Raw genomic sequence first — 17,338 nt, forward strand, 5'->3', positions numbered from 1 at the left:
AACATCACTAGCAAAAGAGAGTAAAGTCATCTCTTTCACTATTTCTGCAAGCCTGACAGATCATTTTAAAAATTGTTAGCATACATTGTTAGCATACATGATGGTACGTTAGCATACCATCAAACAACTTGAACATCTCCCTATTCTTTGGTAAAGCTCCTCCACATTCCTCACACATTCAGTATATTTAAATCCTCCTAGTTGTAACAAGCATCCAGTAGGATTCTCTACCCACACTCACAAGTAAGGAAAGGATTTGCTCTTTGGCTTTGGTACCTCTCAGTAGCTGTTCCTGTTTGACAACCAGACCTTGATACTTCTTGTACGTTTTCTCATAGTCCTTTTTCAGGGTTTGATTTTCAGGATCTTCATCAAGTAAATAGTAGGAGTTAAGGAGTTCAGATAAAAGTTACACAGTTTGGACGAATATTGTCCACAGAGGTGCTATCTGATCACTAATGGAAAACAGACGGAAAAAAGATCTAGGGGAGAACCAAGCGAAAGAGACTACCTGGGCAAAACCTTGCTAAACCTGTAATCCACAGCACAATTTAAAAAAGACCAACACTAGTCCTTTGTGTAAAAGAGTCTAATAGTCAGTTAAAAAAAGTTCACGACATACTACCGATAAAATAAAACTAAGTTTTTTCTTGAATTGTTTTAATTACTTTACGTTAATCTCTTCAGCAGCACAAACTTCTCACTTTCAGTCTTTTTCATATCTGCAATTATATTCTGCACTTTCTAATAAGTTCTACTGCATTCATAAAAGTTGCTGTACGCAGACATCAAATAACTCAACAACAGCAATGAAGACAAGTCAGAAGCTATCAAGTTGCCCCAGCACACCAAAAGGATATCGGCTTTCTTCTTTTTAGCAAGTTCTTCCTGCCAAAGCTCATGTCTCTTCAGTTCATGATCTATGATATTCATACACAGAGCTCCAATTTTGTAGTGTGTGATTAGTCCATGAAATTGAGAAAAACTACATGGAAGAAAACATAACACATCTGAGGAAAGAAATAAACTGCAAACAACCCCAAAACTGTTTTGACGTCTAGGGCAGCAAGGTCCCAATACTGCATCTGAAGTGTCATAACAAAAATGGTAGTTACCCTCTGCCCCTTATAACATTTTCCTATTGGGAAATTATTTCAACACAATAACACTTCCTGAAAAGATGAATACTTTTCCAAGCTTTTAAAAGGACAAACTTTTTTTTGCAACTGTGCTGACAAAGCAAAAATGCATTTCACCAGGAAAATTAATTTGGATTTTTTCGTGGTATGCGCTTTATTACGTGAATTTAGAAGGAACATATAAAGAAATTAGCTTTGTCTTTTTAAATTAATCTTATAGTCCCAGCTAGAAGGTTTTTTTCTTATGGAATGAAAATGACAAAATCTTAGTATATTTTTCCAAATCAAAATAAAAACACAAACACATAAAGGAAACGTTTACCTATCAGCCCCACTTTTCACACTATAAGTGCCTCAGAGGACCCTCTACACACCAGAAATAAGAGAGAAGTTTAAAAGTCAATTTGCATTACAAATTCCATGTGAATTATTTTCTAAGCAAGGTAGGCTGAAACACTGAATTATCAAAACATGTGCAAGCACTTGCTTCAGTTTTGAATGCTGTTTCTTCCGTCTAGGAGTGTATGAGAGAAATACAAGATGGCAGCACAGTCTATTGGCTATGGGTCAGAATCCTTACTAGATAGTTTCTTCCTAACACTTCTACACAGTGCCTCACCATGGGGATTCTTTTTGTGCCTCAGTTTCATCATTTGTAACAAGTATGTTTTCATCTCAGCAAAAGTAGTTTTTCCTGTTTCAGTCAAGTTTTGCAGTACAATGCAAATAACAAATGAAAAGCCACCAAGCAGAGAAAAGTTCCTTTTCTCCTTAAACACGGAGAGACCTTGCACTTGCCTTGAAAAACAGAAGAAAATATAGATTATATTAGTAGCGAGTTCCACGCTTTGTTTCCAGTCTTCCCTTAGCACTCTAGCCAATGCACCCAGGACAGTTTCTGAAAGAAGACAAGATTTACATGAGCATCAGCATTTCACCTCCTCCTTTTTGGTTTGTGAGATACAAAATCTGGATACATCTTACTCAGGATCAGTTTTTTGATGGAAGAGTTTCGAAGCTATCTCACTTTAATATGTAACGATGCTAACATTCTCTTTGGAGACTGTATTAGAGTATTACAGAGTATACTGATTGACTGATCATCCAGACACAAACCTAAAAAGAGGTGTCATGCAAGGAAGTCACAATGAAATCCTAAAGTCATCTTAAAACTACTACTAACCTTACGATTCTGTAGCCTCTGCCACTTGAATGCTCCATATTACACCCCCAGCCCCTTCCTACATCATCATCACATTCACTTCCAAATCCCTTTAATTTCTGCCTTGACAACTACAATTTCTCATCCACTATTTTCTACCTACTTTTTCCCTCTAACAATTTTGTATTATTTAACACTTTGGTTTATATTTCCTGTTGTTATACTTCAGCTTATTGCTCATTCTGGGATCGCATATCCTTTCCATTTGCTTTCCCCAATCTAGTCCCTCTTCAGATGCACTGTGTTAGGCAATCTGAACAAGAAGAACAAAAAAAGCAACAACTAGCAATTTCAAGCAGTAAAATACACTCAACAACTCATGGGTACAAGCTTACCATTCCCCTCCCATCACAATCTTTTTTTTTTTTTTTTTTTTTTTTTAAACAATATTTTCACTTTTTTGACTTTGCCAGATGGGCAGCAGGCATTTTGAAGCCATTTGATGAATGTGGGATAGAAGGATCAGGGAAAGAGACAAGACATGAACCTACTATCACTCTGGAGGTCTAGCTTGGATCTCCTTTATCTTTTGTTTGTCTGACTCACCTTTACAGATTATAAAGTCCTGTGAGAGGGGACAGTGGGTAGGGAAACAAGGATATGTACATATACACACATATGTATTTACAAACACACACTACTCCACGTTGACATAACACTCAAAATGCACATAGCACAATCCATATGCATGTACCTGTCATGCATTCTGATACAATTTTAAGATGGATCCATAAATAGAAAGAGTATGGTATGCTAGTGAAATATTTGGGTCATGCATTTACATTCAGTTTATTAACTCTGTTGGATACTAGACCTCCATCTTCATATCAGACTGCAAATCCCATTTTCAAGGCAAGTTTCACCTACAGTCCAGTCTTCAGGATAGAGATCTACATTCTTTTCTCCAGCAGCGATGCCAGTTTAAGGTAATTCATCATCAAAATAACTAGGATCAGAACAAATGGCTGAAGCCTGTTGAGGCCAGGGAGATTTTCAGGTGTTGAACCCACCTAAAACAGCCTAAGAAGCATCCATTTGTAAGATCTAAACAGGCTTTGACAGCCAACTTACTGAGAAGCACAGCCTAACAAACTACAAAACACAGATATCCCAAATGAATAGTAAATTACTTTTCCCTGGAGAAAAACACCACAAAACCAACACAATATCAAGAGAACTTTAAATTCTTTGTTACCACTGGGTTTTAAAGTTACCATTGATCAGCAGTTCTTCCAGATTATCAGGATTCCTAGCCAGCTGCAGGATGAGGGCAGAGCCGCGCACCTTGTCGGGAATGTCCTCATACAGTAACTCAATATACTCATCCATGTCATTGATATTGGCAACTTCATCAATCTGAAAGCAGCAATAAGCAAGAGTTTTAACAGAGAAAGAGACGTCAATTCAACACAATCAAACACAATGTTATTCTGCAGACAAAAGAGTGCATGGGCTTGAGTTTTGTTAGAAAAAAATAAAATTAAAGAAAAAATCAATGCATACAGAATGACTGCCAATAAACACCAGGAAATCTGAGAATATTTAATTATAAGAAACAAAGGATGCTCAGACATGACTCCCTGCCTCCTGTCCGATGTTCCAGACCTCACTTGCTGTCCTGCTGCGTGCTATACTTAGAAGAAGTATGCAAGTCAAATATTTTACCCTTTATGGAGATGATTTTTTATTCTATTGTGCAATATTTCTAAACCAAGTTCTTTGTTTAAAAAACAAAAAGAAAAGAAGAATTCAGCATTTTCCTCTCCCACCCCCATTCATATGGCCACTTATTTAAGAAGTAATACGCCTTTGTGTTTCTCTAATACCAGTATTTACCTCCATTCCTTCAAAAGGGGGTGGATCTTTTGGCTTACTGGATTTCTCTTTCTTTTCTACAATGAAAAAGACATGGCCACAGTTGAAGGTACGCATGTTCACAGACAAAAGCATACCCAGTATTGTCACATTATACATTTTGGTAGAGACCAAGGTCAGAGTCCCCTTGCATCGAGCTGACCCCTTAAATACACTGACCCCTTAGACTAACACAGCTAAAGGGTCTCAGTTTCTGCAGCTAACAGCACACAGGGAGCAAAATAAACCCTCAGATGCCTTTGACTCCTCAGTCCAAATGATCAGTTATAGCCCAGTTAGCTGGGGAGGCAGAGAACGACAAATCTTAGTGCAAGTCCAGAGTGAAACATACTCACTTCTACAGTGAGATAGCTTAACTGCTTTGCCAGTGTCCAAGCAGAATCATATCTGTCCTGTAATACATCAAGACACATATAATACATAATAAAAGAGGGTAAAACACCCAGAGCGGTAACATTAATCTTTGTTTTAAACTCATTCAACTGAGAGAAGTTATTCAGCTTGAGAATAGAGCTTACCATTTCATGATTGCATGAAACCTTGCTATCCACAAAGTAATGCAGGATTGGATGTTGAGTATGAAATTGTCCGTTGGGCAGAAAATAGAAGACGAACTTAAGATACATATAGCACCACTAAGATGCCTTGGCATCAGAGCAGAGAATTATTGTTCTCAGTAATTTGTTCATCAGGAAGTTAGGAAGTAGACAAGTGTATCCACTCAAGCTGTTTTTAACACTGTACCAAAGCTTAACAGAAACTCCTGGCTTCAGCTTTACAGAGAGCCTGAATTCAGCCTAACATCATCTCCCCTTGCAGCAAGTGACAACCAAGGTCCTCCCAGGAAGATCCTCACATTGTCTTTTGATGTCATTGCAAGAGCAGATGCAATTCAACGAGGCTACACTGAACAGCAGAATATGTGCCTCCAAGATCTTGCTGAAACACTAAGCAGCCAATAAGAAGCATCAGTACCAAGTTTGACCAACCTAAAATCATACTTTGATTGTTAAAATGATAATCCTACCTTCCCCCCCCCCCCATACCCCAAGACTGTCATTTCTTTCAAGGGCAGTTTAACCATATACCTTCCCCATTCTCACCTCTCTGGAGAAGGTTTAAATCAAACAAGTTAAGATCTCAACTAAGAGAAACCTCAGACTGTACTTGCTGGTAACACTGAAGCACCCCAACCACCAGGCGACTTTATTCCTGTATTATTTACCTTTCCCTGCTGAAGCATCTCTGCGATTCTGTAGATAGTATAACAGCTGTTCTACCTCTGCAAGTTTGGAGGGGTGAATGAGTTTGCATTCTTCAACTACCTTCCGAGCCAGAGAAGCGATGTCTGTATTTGCGTTGAGACTCTTTAGCCGAATGCTGAAACACAGTCAGACAGATTTCATCTCAATTGCTAGATTTCTATATCTTCAAAGCTTCGATTTAAGTTTACACAGTCATGAATTTGTCACGGCAGAAATGAGCACAGGCATTGAAGATACCTGTATATGATTTGGAAAGATAACATCAAAGCAGTGACTCTCTACAACTCAAAAAGGCAAGTAACTGTCAAACAGATTTGACAGGGTGGAATTCTTTCTTAGCCAACAGTTGACAACGCTAAATTCAACTATATGAACAGATCCCTTATAATCATCTCAGATACAGCAGCCAATAATGTATTTGTAATAAGTTCCAAAACAAAGTGCTCAGGATTGCAAAGGAGTACAGCACAAAAAAAAAAAAAAAATCTCCAAAGAAACAGCTGAGGATATTAACTGCACAAGGAAATTTCTTTTGTAGCACCTGTGGATGCAGTGTCAGGAGTGTCCTATAGTTCTGAGAGCACTGCAGCAAAGATCCCACATGCAACAAGGAGGGGGAAAAAAAAAAATCTCTGTGGGCATTAATATCTGGATGGAGCAAAAGGGGATTCCACCACATTGCCGATGTGAGTTAGGTCAGTTCATCTGAAACCAGAGGAAAGTTTTTGATGCATTCAAAAATTCGAGACAATTGAAGGGTTCTCTTCCTCTTCTCTTCTCATTCTTCTTACATGCATTCATACAGGCAGCCACTTCAGCTCAATTTAAAAAAAAAAAAAAAAATTCACTGGGCCAGGGGGAGAGGGAACAGGAAAGATCCAAACTTGTAGTTCAGAAATTATATTTCTGGACTTTTTCAATGAGGAATGCTTCACTGCTCTTGAAAGAAAAATAGAAAGCAAATTAAAACGGAATGCTGTAGTGAAATCAGGAGCAGGGGTGACAGACTGAAACAATAGGAGGTAAGCAGGCTAAAAGCTAGGGCACAAGGTTGTCAAAAGGTTCAGTAGTATTGCTTCAGTGGCATTGACATTAACCACCACCGGAGTAGGAACCAATCACTTCATGTTTCTGAACCTCAAGTTCCCAGCATGTAAAATGGGAATAACTGCTTTTCTTTATAAAACATCTTAAAGTACACAGATGAAAATCAGTTTACAGCATGTGTTTTAGATATCAACTCTCCTAGGCACATCCTGGCTTCTACTTCCTGGCTTCTAAACCCTCCATTAATCTGGTACTAAATTTTGTAAAGATTATAACCTATTATTTCTTACAAGTTGTTCATGCTTTGAGTTATCAAATTTATGACTGTTAAAAACAAAAAAAGCTATCAGAACTTGCTATGACCTTACATTTTCTGACATTCCTTGCGTTCCCCCAGCATGGGGTCTCCCATCTCCCCAAGAATTGTTGCTTCCACTTCATAGTGGACAATGAGGGCTTTCTCAGATGGATGTACATCTATGTTGCCTCCTTTTACCTTCCTGCCGGGAAGAAAAAAAACAAAAAAGAAAAAAGATAAAAAAACAAATGAATTACTGATTAAATGAAAAGCTGAAAAAACATGTCAGAATATAGATTAATAGCAGCCATCTGTCTCTTGTTCTTTTCAGATCAAAACCCAGGCTTGGGCCTTCTGCCACAGTATGGTGTCACAGTCCTTCATTTCAGACAGCTGAACAGAAGCTTAGTGATAGCTGCACATACTTGAATATTGCCTCTAGCATGCACAAAAAACACTGGTCAGGTCTTAGTCATAGAAGCAAAATAAAGGAGGAGGAGGATATATCTTTGGCTTCTTAGTCTTCCAGCTCCCTTGAGGAACTATGATCAGGAAAAAAGATGCATTTCACAAGGGAGGTGAATTTCCCAGTTGATTCCATGTTACAGTACCAATGTTGCAAAATCTTCTGATAATGGCACAATTCTAGAGGTACAAGTACTGTCATTTACAAATGGGAAGCTTTCCCCCAAAGAGTCTGTTGGTAGGCTTAGCTAAATCTTAGATGTTAAAAATCTACCAGGAATGAATTACAAAGTATTTGAATTCAAATTCACTACTCTCTTCTCAAGCACAACCCTTTTCACTACTGTTCTTTAGCCATTGTCTGAACCCCCATTAGCTCAGGATGGAACACATTTAATAGCTTGTTACTGGGCTTGGGGAATTTCCGGATCAACCGACACCAATAGATAAAAATCAAGCATATCTATCTGCTTTATTATACCTACAGATATTCGGGAAAAGCATTCTCCAGGAAAGCACTCTGGATTCCTTAATGGCAAAGGGCCTATTTTGCTCTCTCCTCCTTTGTGCCAGCAACTCTGTGGCCACACAGCGAGCTATAACAGCCCCTTGACCCAGCCTGCCATGCAAACCCTTGCACCAGCACAAGCGTCATGTCAAGACTGCGCAGTCAGGGACAACAGGGCCATGAGGCTCTATCTCATTCCTGTGCTGGTTTAAAGTAACGGTAGAACCACATCCAGAGAACACAGCTGCACAGTTCTATCTTTGGTAGTAAAGCTGACACTTGCTCCTTCTCCTCTTGATACTGCCAACAGAGTTTGTGCAGCCATCCCATGAACCAGGCTGCTAAAATATTGCAGGTTAAAAGCAACTCTCTAAAGCTATTTTTTGTTTGTTTTAGGCAGATCATTTCAATAACCAGATTTACTGATAGCTTCCTGGCTTCACAAGTAGTTGCATCAGCATAAGTGAGGAGGCAGCTAGCTGTGGCACGGGGTCAATTAGATCACGAGAGACTTCTTAGGTCAGCCTCACAGCACTGGAAATGCTAGTAAATTTGAATGCAGCCTTCAGTGTAACCACTCTCTTTAGAAAATGATTGGAATACATGTCTCTTCACCCAGTTACCGTGGTGGCTGCTTTCTGTTCTGCAGAGATGCAACTGCAAAAAATAGCTTTTTCTTGAGATGCTCACTGCTGCCCAAAACCCACCACAAATCACAGAAAGGTGTGCTATGAGAAATTAACAGTCTAGTTCAACTACCAGCCTTACAAAGTCTTAGCAAAGCTACAGGGTAAACAAATATTGCCCACTGCTAAAGAGCAGCGTTTTCCTGTATGAGATTGTAGCAGAACCCCATTTATCACTTAAGGTTTTCTGGAGAGACTTCTTTTTCCTCTTAACAGTACTTTGAAACAGATTCTTCATTTCAGACCATTATCTGTTCTCATACAGAAGCTTCACAAGATCTGGCCGAGCAGAGCAGAAAGCTTATGGAGAATCTATTTCCAAAAAAAAAAAAAAAAAAAAAAAAAGCTTTCTTTCCTCACCCCCAAATCCATTTCCCCCACATTTACATCTTCCCTAAAGCCTAAGAGCCTAATCATGAACGTTCCTCCTGAAAGTCAAACCCTTGTTAAGTTACAGCTCAATAATATTTACAAATACGCAGGAAAGGACAGGGGTGGCCTGAAAGAGTTGGGTGCAGTTTTACAAGCACTAAGCTGAACTAACGGCTCATCTTTTCCAAAAGGATTTGATCTTCCCAAGTTTTCCCTGCTCCTGCCAGTCACTTTGTGTCAGCATCAGTGCTTGTCAAACCCTTTCACACACACTTGCAGCAATTCAGCAGAAAGCACTTCATATTTTGGGCAGAGGGAGTTTTTTGACTCATTACTAAACGAATGCATCTATAGAAAGGGAATAACACTTCCTATCTATGAGCAGGGATAAGGAGGAAAGCGTGAGATCTCCTCCTTTTGACAGCAGTATACCACCAATCAGCTTAGCTACCAGCAGAACCTCAGGCTAAGACTGCTTAAACAGCTTTAGCATTTCCTGTGTTTTTGTCCTTAAGAGGAACAGATGGGATAGTTGAAGAATTTTCAGCTGCAAAGATTTTCTGTCCTCTCACAGAGTCTAGCCAATAACCACCCTCCCTATTTGAGCTACATCCGGGCTGAGGGATTCACAAATAAATCCACATTCGAGTTCCTCCTCTGAAGAATGCAACCTTGTGAGCTGCTTGAAGACCTACACTGAAATGCGCGATACAATGCATACAGCCATTATCTCCATTGGGAGAATACTACATTCAAATTGCCACTATCACAAAGAAAATCTCTCTTTCATTAAACAAAACAACCCCCTTTCCTCTCTCCCTGTCAATTAGCAACACTTACTGTATTGAATTTCTATCCATCTTGAGATTGTATGCATCTAATCACTTCATCAAACATTTGAAAATACATTCTTATAACTGACAGAAAAAGCAATGCACTGGGTAGCTCTCACACACAGTCTGGCCTCTCACTTCACTGCCTGCTCTGCTGACAAGAATTTTGCACTATTAAAGATTTAAAAGAGAAAGGCATTTTCTACAGGCAAAAACTGTGCCAGCTGAGCTCTCTCACAACTGAAACTGGTGTGCGAATGCCCTTTATTAACTAATTCTTTTAGGGGGAAGTAGCCAAAACAAACTATTCTAAGAACAAGTGGCACAAATTGCGCACGCGAATAAGACTGAAAATCCAATTGTAAATCCTAGCAAGTCTGACACAGTGGGAGGGGGACTGCTCACAGAGGATGACAAAGGGAAATAGGGATCAGGAGCACCAGACTTGCACACAAGCCTAGTCACGTTAAACGTCAGCACAGTATCCGCAGTTTCTCAGTTTGTGCTCCCCATAGGACAGAAAATGAGGCTTGTTGCAGGGCAGACTACAAAATAAAAAGATTCCTCCAAGATCACATAAGATGTCACAAACAGAACATGCAAGGCCAAAAACAGGCACTGCTCTGAAATTACAACCATTTCTTTAACTACAGGTGTCCATTTGATTTTCACCTGCTAACACATTTACACAACAGAACTAGTGTTCATCAAACATTATCAAGAGTTTTTTGATTGTTTCTGAGGAAGGGTCTTAATATGCAGCATGGGGGGGAGGGGGGCGGCACACCAAAAAAGCCTAAGCAGCAAGTTCTGCAAATACTGCTGGGTAACATGTAAAACAAGGAGAAAGAGAAGGACCAGTAACTCCACAAGGTTCAAGATAAGATGGATAAAATTATCCACATGGTGGGAAAAAGTGACACTGTTCACACATCAAGTCTTAGCAGAGGCCTGGATGACCTGACGTCTTTTGGGATTGCTAACATCTTTGCTCCAAAACAAAGGATGGAGACCCATCCAGGGTCACCTACACGGACACTACTCTGTAGGTTGACTGGCTTCGACAGAGAAAGACACCATTCATTCATTACATCTTTGACACATTCATCACATCAAACCCTGATCACCCACTTTCTATATCACTATCTCCCTTCAGGACCATCCTTCCACCTATTATCCTTTCTTATCCATGCTGCCCACATCTAACCACTCTCCACAACCACAACCCAGCCCGAGCTATTCCTTACTCCTGCCACCATCTCTGTCACCCGACCATCTTTATCCTCCCCATCACACCCTGCTCCTACTCCTCTAACCACAACCTCCCCTCTCACTTCTCAACACACGCTGCTCACACACCTCTCCAGCAGTCCCCCACCTCACCATCCCATCCCTTCCTTGCAACCCACTTTCACGTGAGCTCATAACTCACTTTTCCCAATGCTCGCCCTCCCTCTCCTCGGTTTCCCACCCCCACACGATCCCATTTTCCCCACCCCAACGTCACCGCCTGCCATGCTCTAACATCGCCTCCAAAACAGGCCACCTCTCCCAGCTGCACCTCCAGCCTGCACCCAACGCCCACCACCCCTCCCGCAGCCCCCCGCCTGCCCCCTCCTCCCTGCGCCATTCCCCAAGGCACCCCCTCCCAGCCCCGAACATCGCCACACCACTCTCCCCACTCACGGCCCAAACACAGCCATCACCCCTCCACCTGCTGCCACCTGGGGCCTCCCACCCAGGCCCCTCGCACACCCCCCACAGCCCCCCCACACCCTCACACACCCCACAACCTCCTCCCCAGCCCCCCCACCCCCTCACACACCCCACAAGCTCCTCACACACGGCACAACCTCCCGCCCAGCCCCTCGCCCTCCCCCCACAACCCCTCACCCCACAGCGCCATGACCCCCGCCCAGCCCCCTCACCCCACAGCCCCCCGCCCCACACCCTCCCACGCCCCGCGACCCCCCGCCCAGCCCCAAGCCAGCCCCCACCACAACCCGCAACGCCTCAGCCCCGCACCCGCTACCGCAGCAGCCCCCTCCCACCCCGCAACCGGCTCCCCCGGTTACCTCTTGAGGTACCGGGCGTCCTCGCCCTGCATGGCGGCGGCGGCAGGGCAGGGGGGCAGCGGTTGGAGGGGGGGCGGGGGTCCCGGCTGGGCGCGGCCCCGCAGCGGCCGCTGTTACCAGGGTGAGCGCGAGCCCCGCCCCCGCGGCCCTTGAGCGCGCAGGCGCCGCGGCGGCGGCGGGCGCGCATGCGCACCGCGCGGCCCCCGCTGCGCGGCGCGGCTGGAGCGGCGGCCCCTGCAGGCGCGGGGGAGGCGCTGCCCGCGCTTCGCGGCCTGCTCCCCTCCCCCCCCCCAGATCCCCCTGTGCCGCCGGGGTGCGCCCCGCGGGGACGCCGCAGGCCAGGTAAGCCCCGGCCGCGGGCCCTCGCTGGCCGGGGCAGCGATCCGCGGGGAGGCCCGCACTGGGGCCGTCTTGGTGCCCGGCCCTAACGGCTGCCTGGGCGGTTCCTCACGCGGAGCCCGCCAAAAGGCGGCCGCGGCCAGCGAGGCCTTTCCGACGCAACCGCCCTCCGGGGCCCGCAGCGCTGCTGCCCGCGGCGCGACGCGGAAGCCCGAAATCCTGGTGTGAAAAGTCACGCCGCACAACGAGCGCCTGACCCCTCCGTCCTTTCACCTCGTGTTTCCAAAGGGCGCTGGGCCGCGGCGTTCCCGAGAGCGGTCAGACGCCGTCTGTAGCAAGGGAGCCCGTGTGGACTGTCGTTTAACTAAGGTTTGTGTCAGAGCAGCGTCTGGTCCCGAAGGGAGATTCCTCCGAGTTATCCAGATATCCCCGACAGAGGTGAACCGGGCCCACCCTGGCTGCGGCACGGCCCTGCTGTCAGGCTGTAGAAACCAAACGGATAGCGCGTAAAGCCAGCGGCAGTTCTGCCTCCTTGGCTTTTTGAAGTCTCTGTGCCGTCTCAAAATAACCTTTTTGTATCTGCTCGTTTTTGTAAGATGCTATGAAACTGTATGGCATGGGATTTGTAGAGGTTTTTATTTTTTTAAGAATTGCTTGAGGAGTAGGGATTGTTTGGGTTTCAGGATAAAAGGGCAATACCACTTTGTAGCAGCTATTATCAGTGAAATATAAGCTGCGGGGCAGATCCACTCGTGTGTAGTTGGCTGGAGTGCCCTTCACAGACCCACAGTCCCATTACATATAACTGAAATGGCCTGAAGTCACAGAGGTAATATAAAAATAAACAATGGCCAGGTACCTAAGCTTTCATTTTTGTTGCCACAAAATATTAAGAATAAAAGCTTAATGTCCATTAATCCCATTGAACACTACCATTTTTTTACATTTTCATTTTTTCTTTAAGACACCAACAAAAAATATTTGTCATATTTCAGTAGCTATTCAAATAAGTATGAGCCAAAATTTAAACTCTGAAGTCATCTAAACAAACAGCCTGTACCACATACCTGACAGCCTCTGCCTATTTTGCTGAGAATTTCTTTTTTAATCTAGTTGCATATGCAAAGTAGTTTTAGACGCACATTAAAAAAGTAGGCCAAAGATTACAAGATGAGAATGATGCAAAAGAGTGAAACCTGAAAAACATGAGGGAAAGAACATTTATTGCAATTAAGTGTGCCGTGCTGCCTGGGCTAAAATTGGCTGTTTGTCAGGGCCTGGAAGGATAGCAGAGCCTGTCTCAACCTGACAGCGACCAACAAAATGACCTCAGATTTGCTCTGCTTGTAGCAGTTGAGCCACAAGCAATGTTAAGCAATGTCTGCCCATCAGTGCCAGGTGATGCGGGGCTTAGATGGCCACGTGGCATAAACACTAAAAACCTTGCCTTACCTGGCAGATTCTTTCAAAATTACGTTGGAAACCAACTGCTGCCCAGGGGCTGGTTTCACACACCTTCCCTGAGTTGTTTATATTGCATTGCGCAATTTCTTTTACTGCTTTTGTTGTAGTGTGATAAGGTTTATGGCGTTACTTAGGGACCTTAGAGATTCCCTTCACCTATATCTTGGAAGCATACACAAGGACAGATAAAGCAGGCTAAGCTAGTTTTTTACATGTTTTTCTGGGGTCTGATTTGTTCAAAGTTTCATTGAATCCTTACCAGCTATTTCAACGTCGTCATGAAAAAGAATCAAACAATAACCAATATTGCTTTTCTGTAGAAAATGAAATTATTAAAATGTAATAGATTCGATTCTGCCTGGAAGAACTAAGAAACCAAAGCAGCCTTGAGATTTGTAGTCTCTCCTTCAAAGAGTGCAACATTCTCTCAGGGAAAAAAAAATTATGTAGGGATTTCAGGGGAAAAATAATGAATGTGGGACATTTTCATAGCCCTTTAAAAATGAACTATGTGTAGAACTCTAGTGACCTTGATTAGCTGAAATAAAATACCACAATCTGAAAGGATGGCTTTCAGAGTAAACATTTTAAGTGATTAGACTGTGCCACTCGGTGGGGGCAGAGACAATCTTGTTCTGGTGTGCTGTCACATAGTTAAGTGATTGAGGCACGGAGTAATAAACCCTTGGCTTAAATGTTTATATTAGAAGGAAGAAGTGAGACGAGGCAAAGCAAAATCTGATATGCAAAGAGAAACTCTGCTTTAACTCTTCGTGATGAAATTAATTTGAGGACACAGATCAAGATAATTTTTCAATGTCTTTTCGATCAGCAGTGGCAGAGACGTCTGCACAAGAGAAGGACATTTTCAATATGACACATGACCATACTGTTAAGCACTGGATGCTCTTGCTATCCTTGAAAGCAAGACTTCACAAAAATGAAAACAGCAGTGTCCTTGGAGAGCTTGATTGGTATTTTGTAATATGCCTAATTCAACACTGACCTAAGGAAATGCATCAATTTGCTGCTTATTTTAACCAGTGGGGAAATTTATGTGTAGATTTTCATTTACTCAGATGTAAAAAGAAGAGTTTAAAGATGTGAAAAGAAACAGACCTCTTCACAGAGCAGTAGAGCTTTCTTTTAATTAGACACTATAGAGCAAAGGGCACCATTTTCTCCCTTGGCTTCTTCAAATCAGAATTGCTCGCTTTCATGATTGCAGTCTCTTTTGACTGCCTTATACTATTGCTCACTTGGCTGAGCTCGTGTATCCAGCTGGTGGTAAACTGACTTCTGCCATCCTGTGTCTCAGCAATCTCCGCAGCAGGAGTGTAACAAAATGTGCGTGTGCAAACCTGCACAGCTGCCTGCAAAGCGGGATAAATATCTATTTATTTATTTCTTAAGCATGGCTAGTCTGAGAAGCATTAGAAGATATAAGACAATGGTAGTACTTTGCCTTTTTTTTTTTCTTAATGGATCCACCCTTTAAGAGTTAATTTTGCTGCAAGGGATACAACAGAACAGCGGGCTGTGTATTTTCAACGTCCTCTGCATGGTGCAGTAGAATTCATGCATCTCATTTCTGCTTATTTTCTGACACACAAAACCTGAAATGCAATATCCCTATGCAAAGAGCCAAAGTTGTATTTTCAGTCTGGATTAATTTTAATTGGATTAAGGAGAACATAGAAAGATCGAATATAAAAGTGTCCATGTAAGAGTGAGCAGATGGCCTGTCTCTGTAACATCATCTTGTTGGCCCCGGTGTCAAGGATGCAGATTTCTTGTGCAAAATCCTGATTCCACTGAAGTCAATGGGAGTTTTACCATTGACCCCGATGGGGACAGAATTTCACCTCTTCATATTTATTAGATGCAGCAGGCAGAAAGCAGACTCATAGCTGTAAAGGCCATGCTATTTTATGGTTCTGACTCTGCAAGCGCTCAAGCACGTGCTTTATTTTGCCACAGTAATAAAGTTAAGCGCCAGCTTAAGTTTTGCAAGAAGGGGTCTCTTTCACACTCGAACAAGCCTATACTTGGTCATAAATCAGGAGTTCTCCCCCTCTTCCCTGCCCCAAAATAAAACAATTCTGAATGTGGCCATCAAAATCTTTCTACTTTGCTCACTTTTTTTTGCCTTTTTTTTTAGTTTTTGTCAAAAAAAAGGGACAGGCAAAGGAAAGGTAAGGAACGGACACCTGAACTGAAATTGTTTTGCTTAGGTGACATTTAACTTGAAACAATTTACTTGTTTCAGACAAATTCAAAGAGAAAATTTCAATTTCCAATAATTCTTTATAAATATCTTAGACAAGGCTATTTCTTAAGAAAAAGTGCTGCTTTTCAGCACTTTACAGCCAAAATCTTTTTTATTAAATTTTTGAACTATCCTCCCTTCATGTGGGGGCAAGTCCTGCTCCTGTTGCAGCCAGTAGAAATCACATTGCTTCTGCTTCTTTTTAACCAAAGCACAAGAAGTGTAGCAGAGAAGCAGCACAAGGAGATACATTTAAATTAAACAAATTCAGACCTGAAATCGAGCATAAAATTTTAGTGGGACAGCACTTAACTGATGGAATGACTTACCTTAGGAGTCATGATTGGATGCTTACACATTATTATCAGTGTTTGTATCAGGAGCAGAGACAAGTGTTCCAGGTTAAAGAGAATCATAGATTCATGGCAAATAGTACTGGAGGCAACCTCTTTTATTCTATCCCTTTGCCCCAAGGCCAGATCATTTGTACCCTTATTATTCCTGTCACTAATATCATCTCCAGTAATGGACATTATAGTCTTCCTGGGCTGCAAGAAAACCTTTCTTTTTTCGTATCAAAAAGTTACTCAGTCAGCCCATATTTTTCTTGAAGAGCCATACCCAAACGTGGACACAGTACTTCAGCTGAAGCCTTTCCAATAGGCAAGAAGGTTGTCTTCATGTTGTTTACAGAGATAAAGTAATCCTTCCACTTTGTACTGATAAAGTTGGTCTTGACACAGGTATCATGGATGGGATTCTTGGACACATGCTGCACTGAAGGGCCAACTAGGTGGTTGTGACAGTCCCTTCTGGCTTTAAGTCTGAGAGAATGTGGAAGATGAGCGCACAGTAAATTACTTTAAGGTTTCTATTCTTATGTTAACTTGTCTTACCTACATCGTTGTTGATAATAATAGAGGAATCAGTCCATGGGGTAGGGGGGATTGTGGGTAGAATCAGTTTTAGCCTCATCAGGAACCCAAATGGATGCTAAGAGAGGTCTTTTATCGCCCACGTGATGCATGAACTGTACTTCTGTCTGATTTAGTGCACTTGCCCTTTCACCCTACTTTCCCTTTCCAGAACCAGCTGTGGCAATGAGGCTATGGTGGAAATTGGAAGAACTTGTGCAGCAAAGGCAGTGCTAAAACAAATGTAAGGTAAGTCAGAGTCAGCTGGGAGCTGGTGACAAGGAGGGTGCATAGAGTGAAGGCACATCATGGGGGCTGTGGTTGCATTTCCCTCCTGGTTAGGAGAGCCTTAAGGCTGCACTTGCTCACTGCCTAGACAGGCCCTGTCACTCCACCTAGGCCATCAGTTTTTGGTGGGGTGATATCAGACAAGCGGAGTGCTCCAGGATCTTTTCCTGTGACTGCCCTGGGTTGCTTCCAAAAATGCCTCTGACAAGGACAGATAAGATTTGCACGCAGCTTGACTCTGGAGCGGTGTGGATTCCAGGGGCCGTCCTAACCGGCTCA

At 42.8% G+C, this 17,338-nt stretch overlaps 2 protein-coding genes across 3 annotated transcripts in view; one reads left to right on the top strand and one right to left on the bottom strand.

Annotated features, from left to right (window-relative positions):
* KIFAP3 (kinesin associated protein 3) overlaps window positions 1-11,955 on the bottom strand; it is a 71,445-nt gene extending 59,490 nt beyond the window's left edge. The window contains exons 1-8 of the mRNA XM_064515671.1: window positions 11,786-11,955; window positions 6,917-7,048; window positions 5,462-5,616; window positions 4,198-4,253; window positions 3,576-3,717; window positions 1,938-2,037; window positions 861-985; window positions 277-375 (exon numbers count right to left, since the gene is read on the bottom strand). Coding sequence (XP_064371741.1) covers window positions 277-375; window positions 861-985; window positions 1,938-2,037; window positions 3,576-3,717; window positions 4,198-4,253; window positions 5,462-5,616; window positions 6,917-7,048; window positions 11,786-11,817 — 841 coding nt within the window. The 5' untranslated portion in view covers window positions 11,818-11,955. The remainder of the gene's footprint in view (window positions 1-276; window positions 376-860; window positions 986-1,937; window positions 2,038-3,575; window positions 3,718-4,197; window positions 4,254-5,461; window positions 5,617-6,916; window positions 7,049-11,785) is intronic.
* NTMT2 (N-terminal Xaa-Pro-Lys N-methyltransferase 2) overlaps window positions 11,942-17,338 on the top strand; it is a 33,833-nt gene continuing 28,436 nt past the window's right edge. Inside the window, exons 1-3 of one of the 2 annotated variants that reach the window (XM_064515672.1) lie at window positions 11,942-12,127; window positions 12,413-12,493; window positions 16,944-17,020. The gene's annotated coding sequence lies outside the window, so the exon portion shown is untranslated. The remainder of the gene's footprint in view (window positions 12,128-12,412; window positions 12,494-16,943; window positions 17,021-17,338) is intronic. The other variant, XM_026123418.2, reaches the window with a different exon arrangement.

This window comes from Dromaius novaehollandiae, chromosome 8 (assembly GCF_036370855.1).
Source record: "Dromaius novaehollandiae isolate bDroNov1 chromosome 8, bDroNov1.hap1, whole genome shotgun sequence".
Taxonomy (NCBI): domain Eukaryota; kingdom Metazoa; phylum Chordata; class Aves; order Casuariiformes; family Dromaiidae; genus Dromaius; species Dromaius novaehollandiae.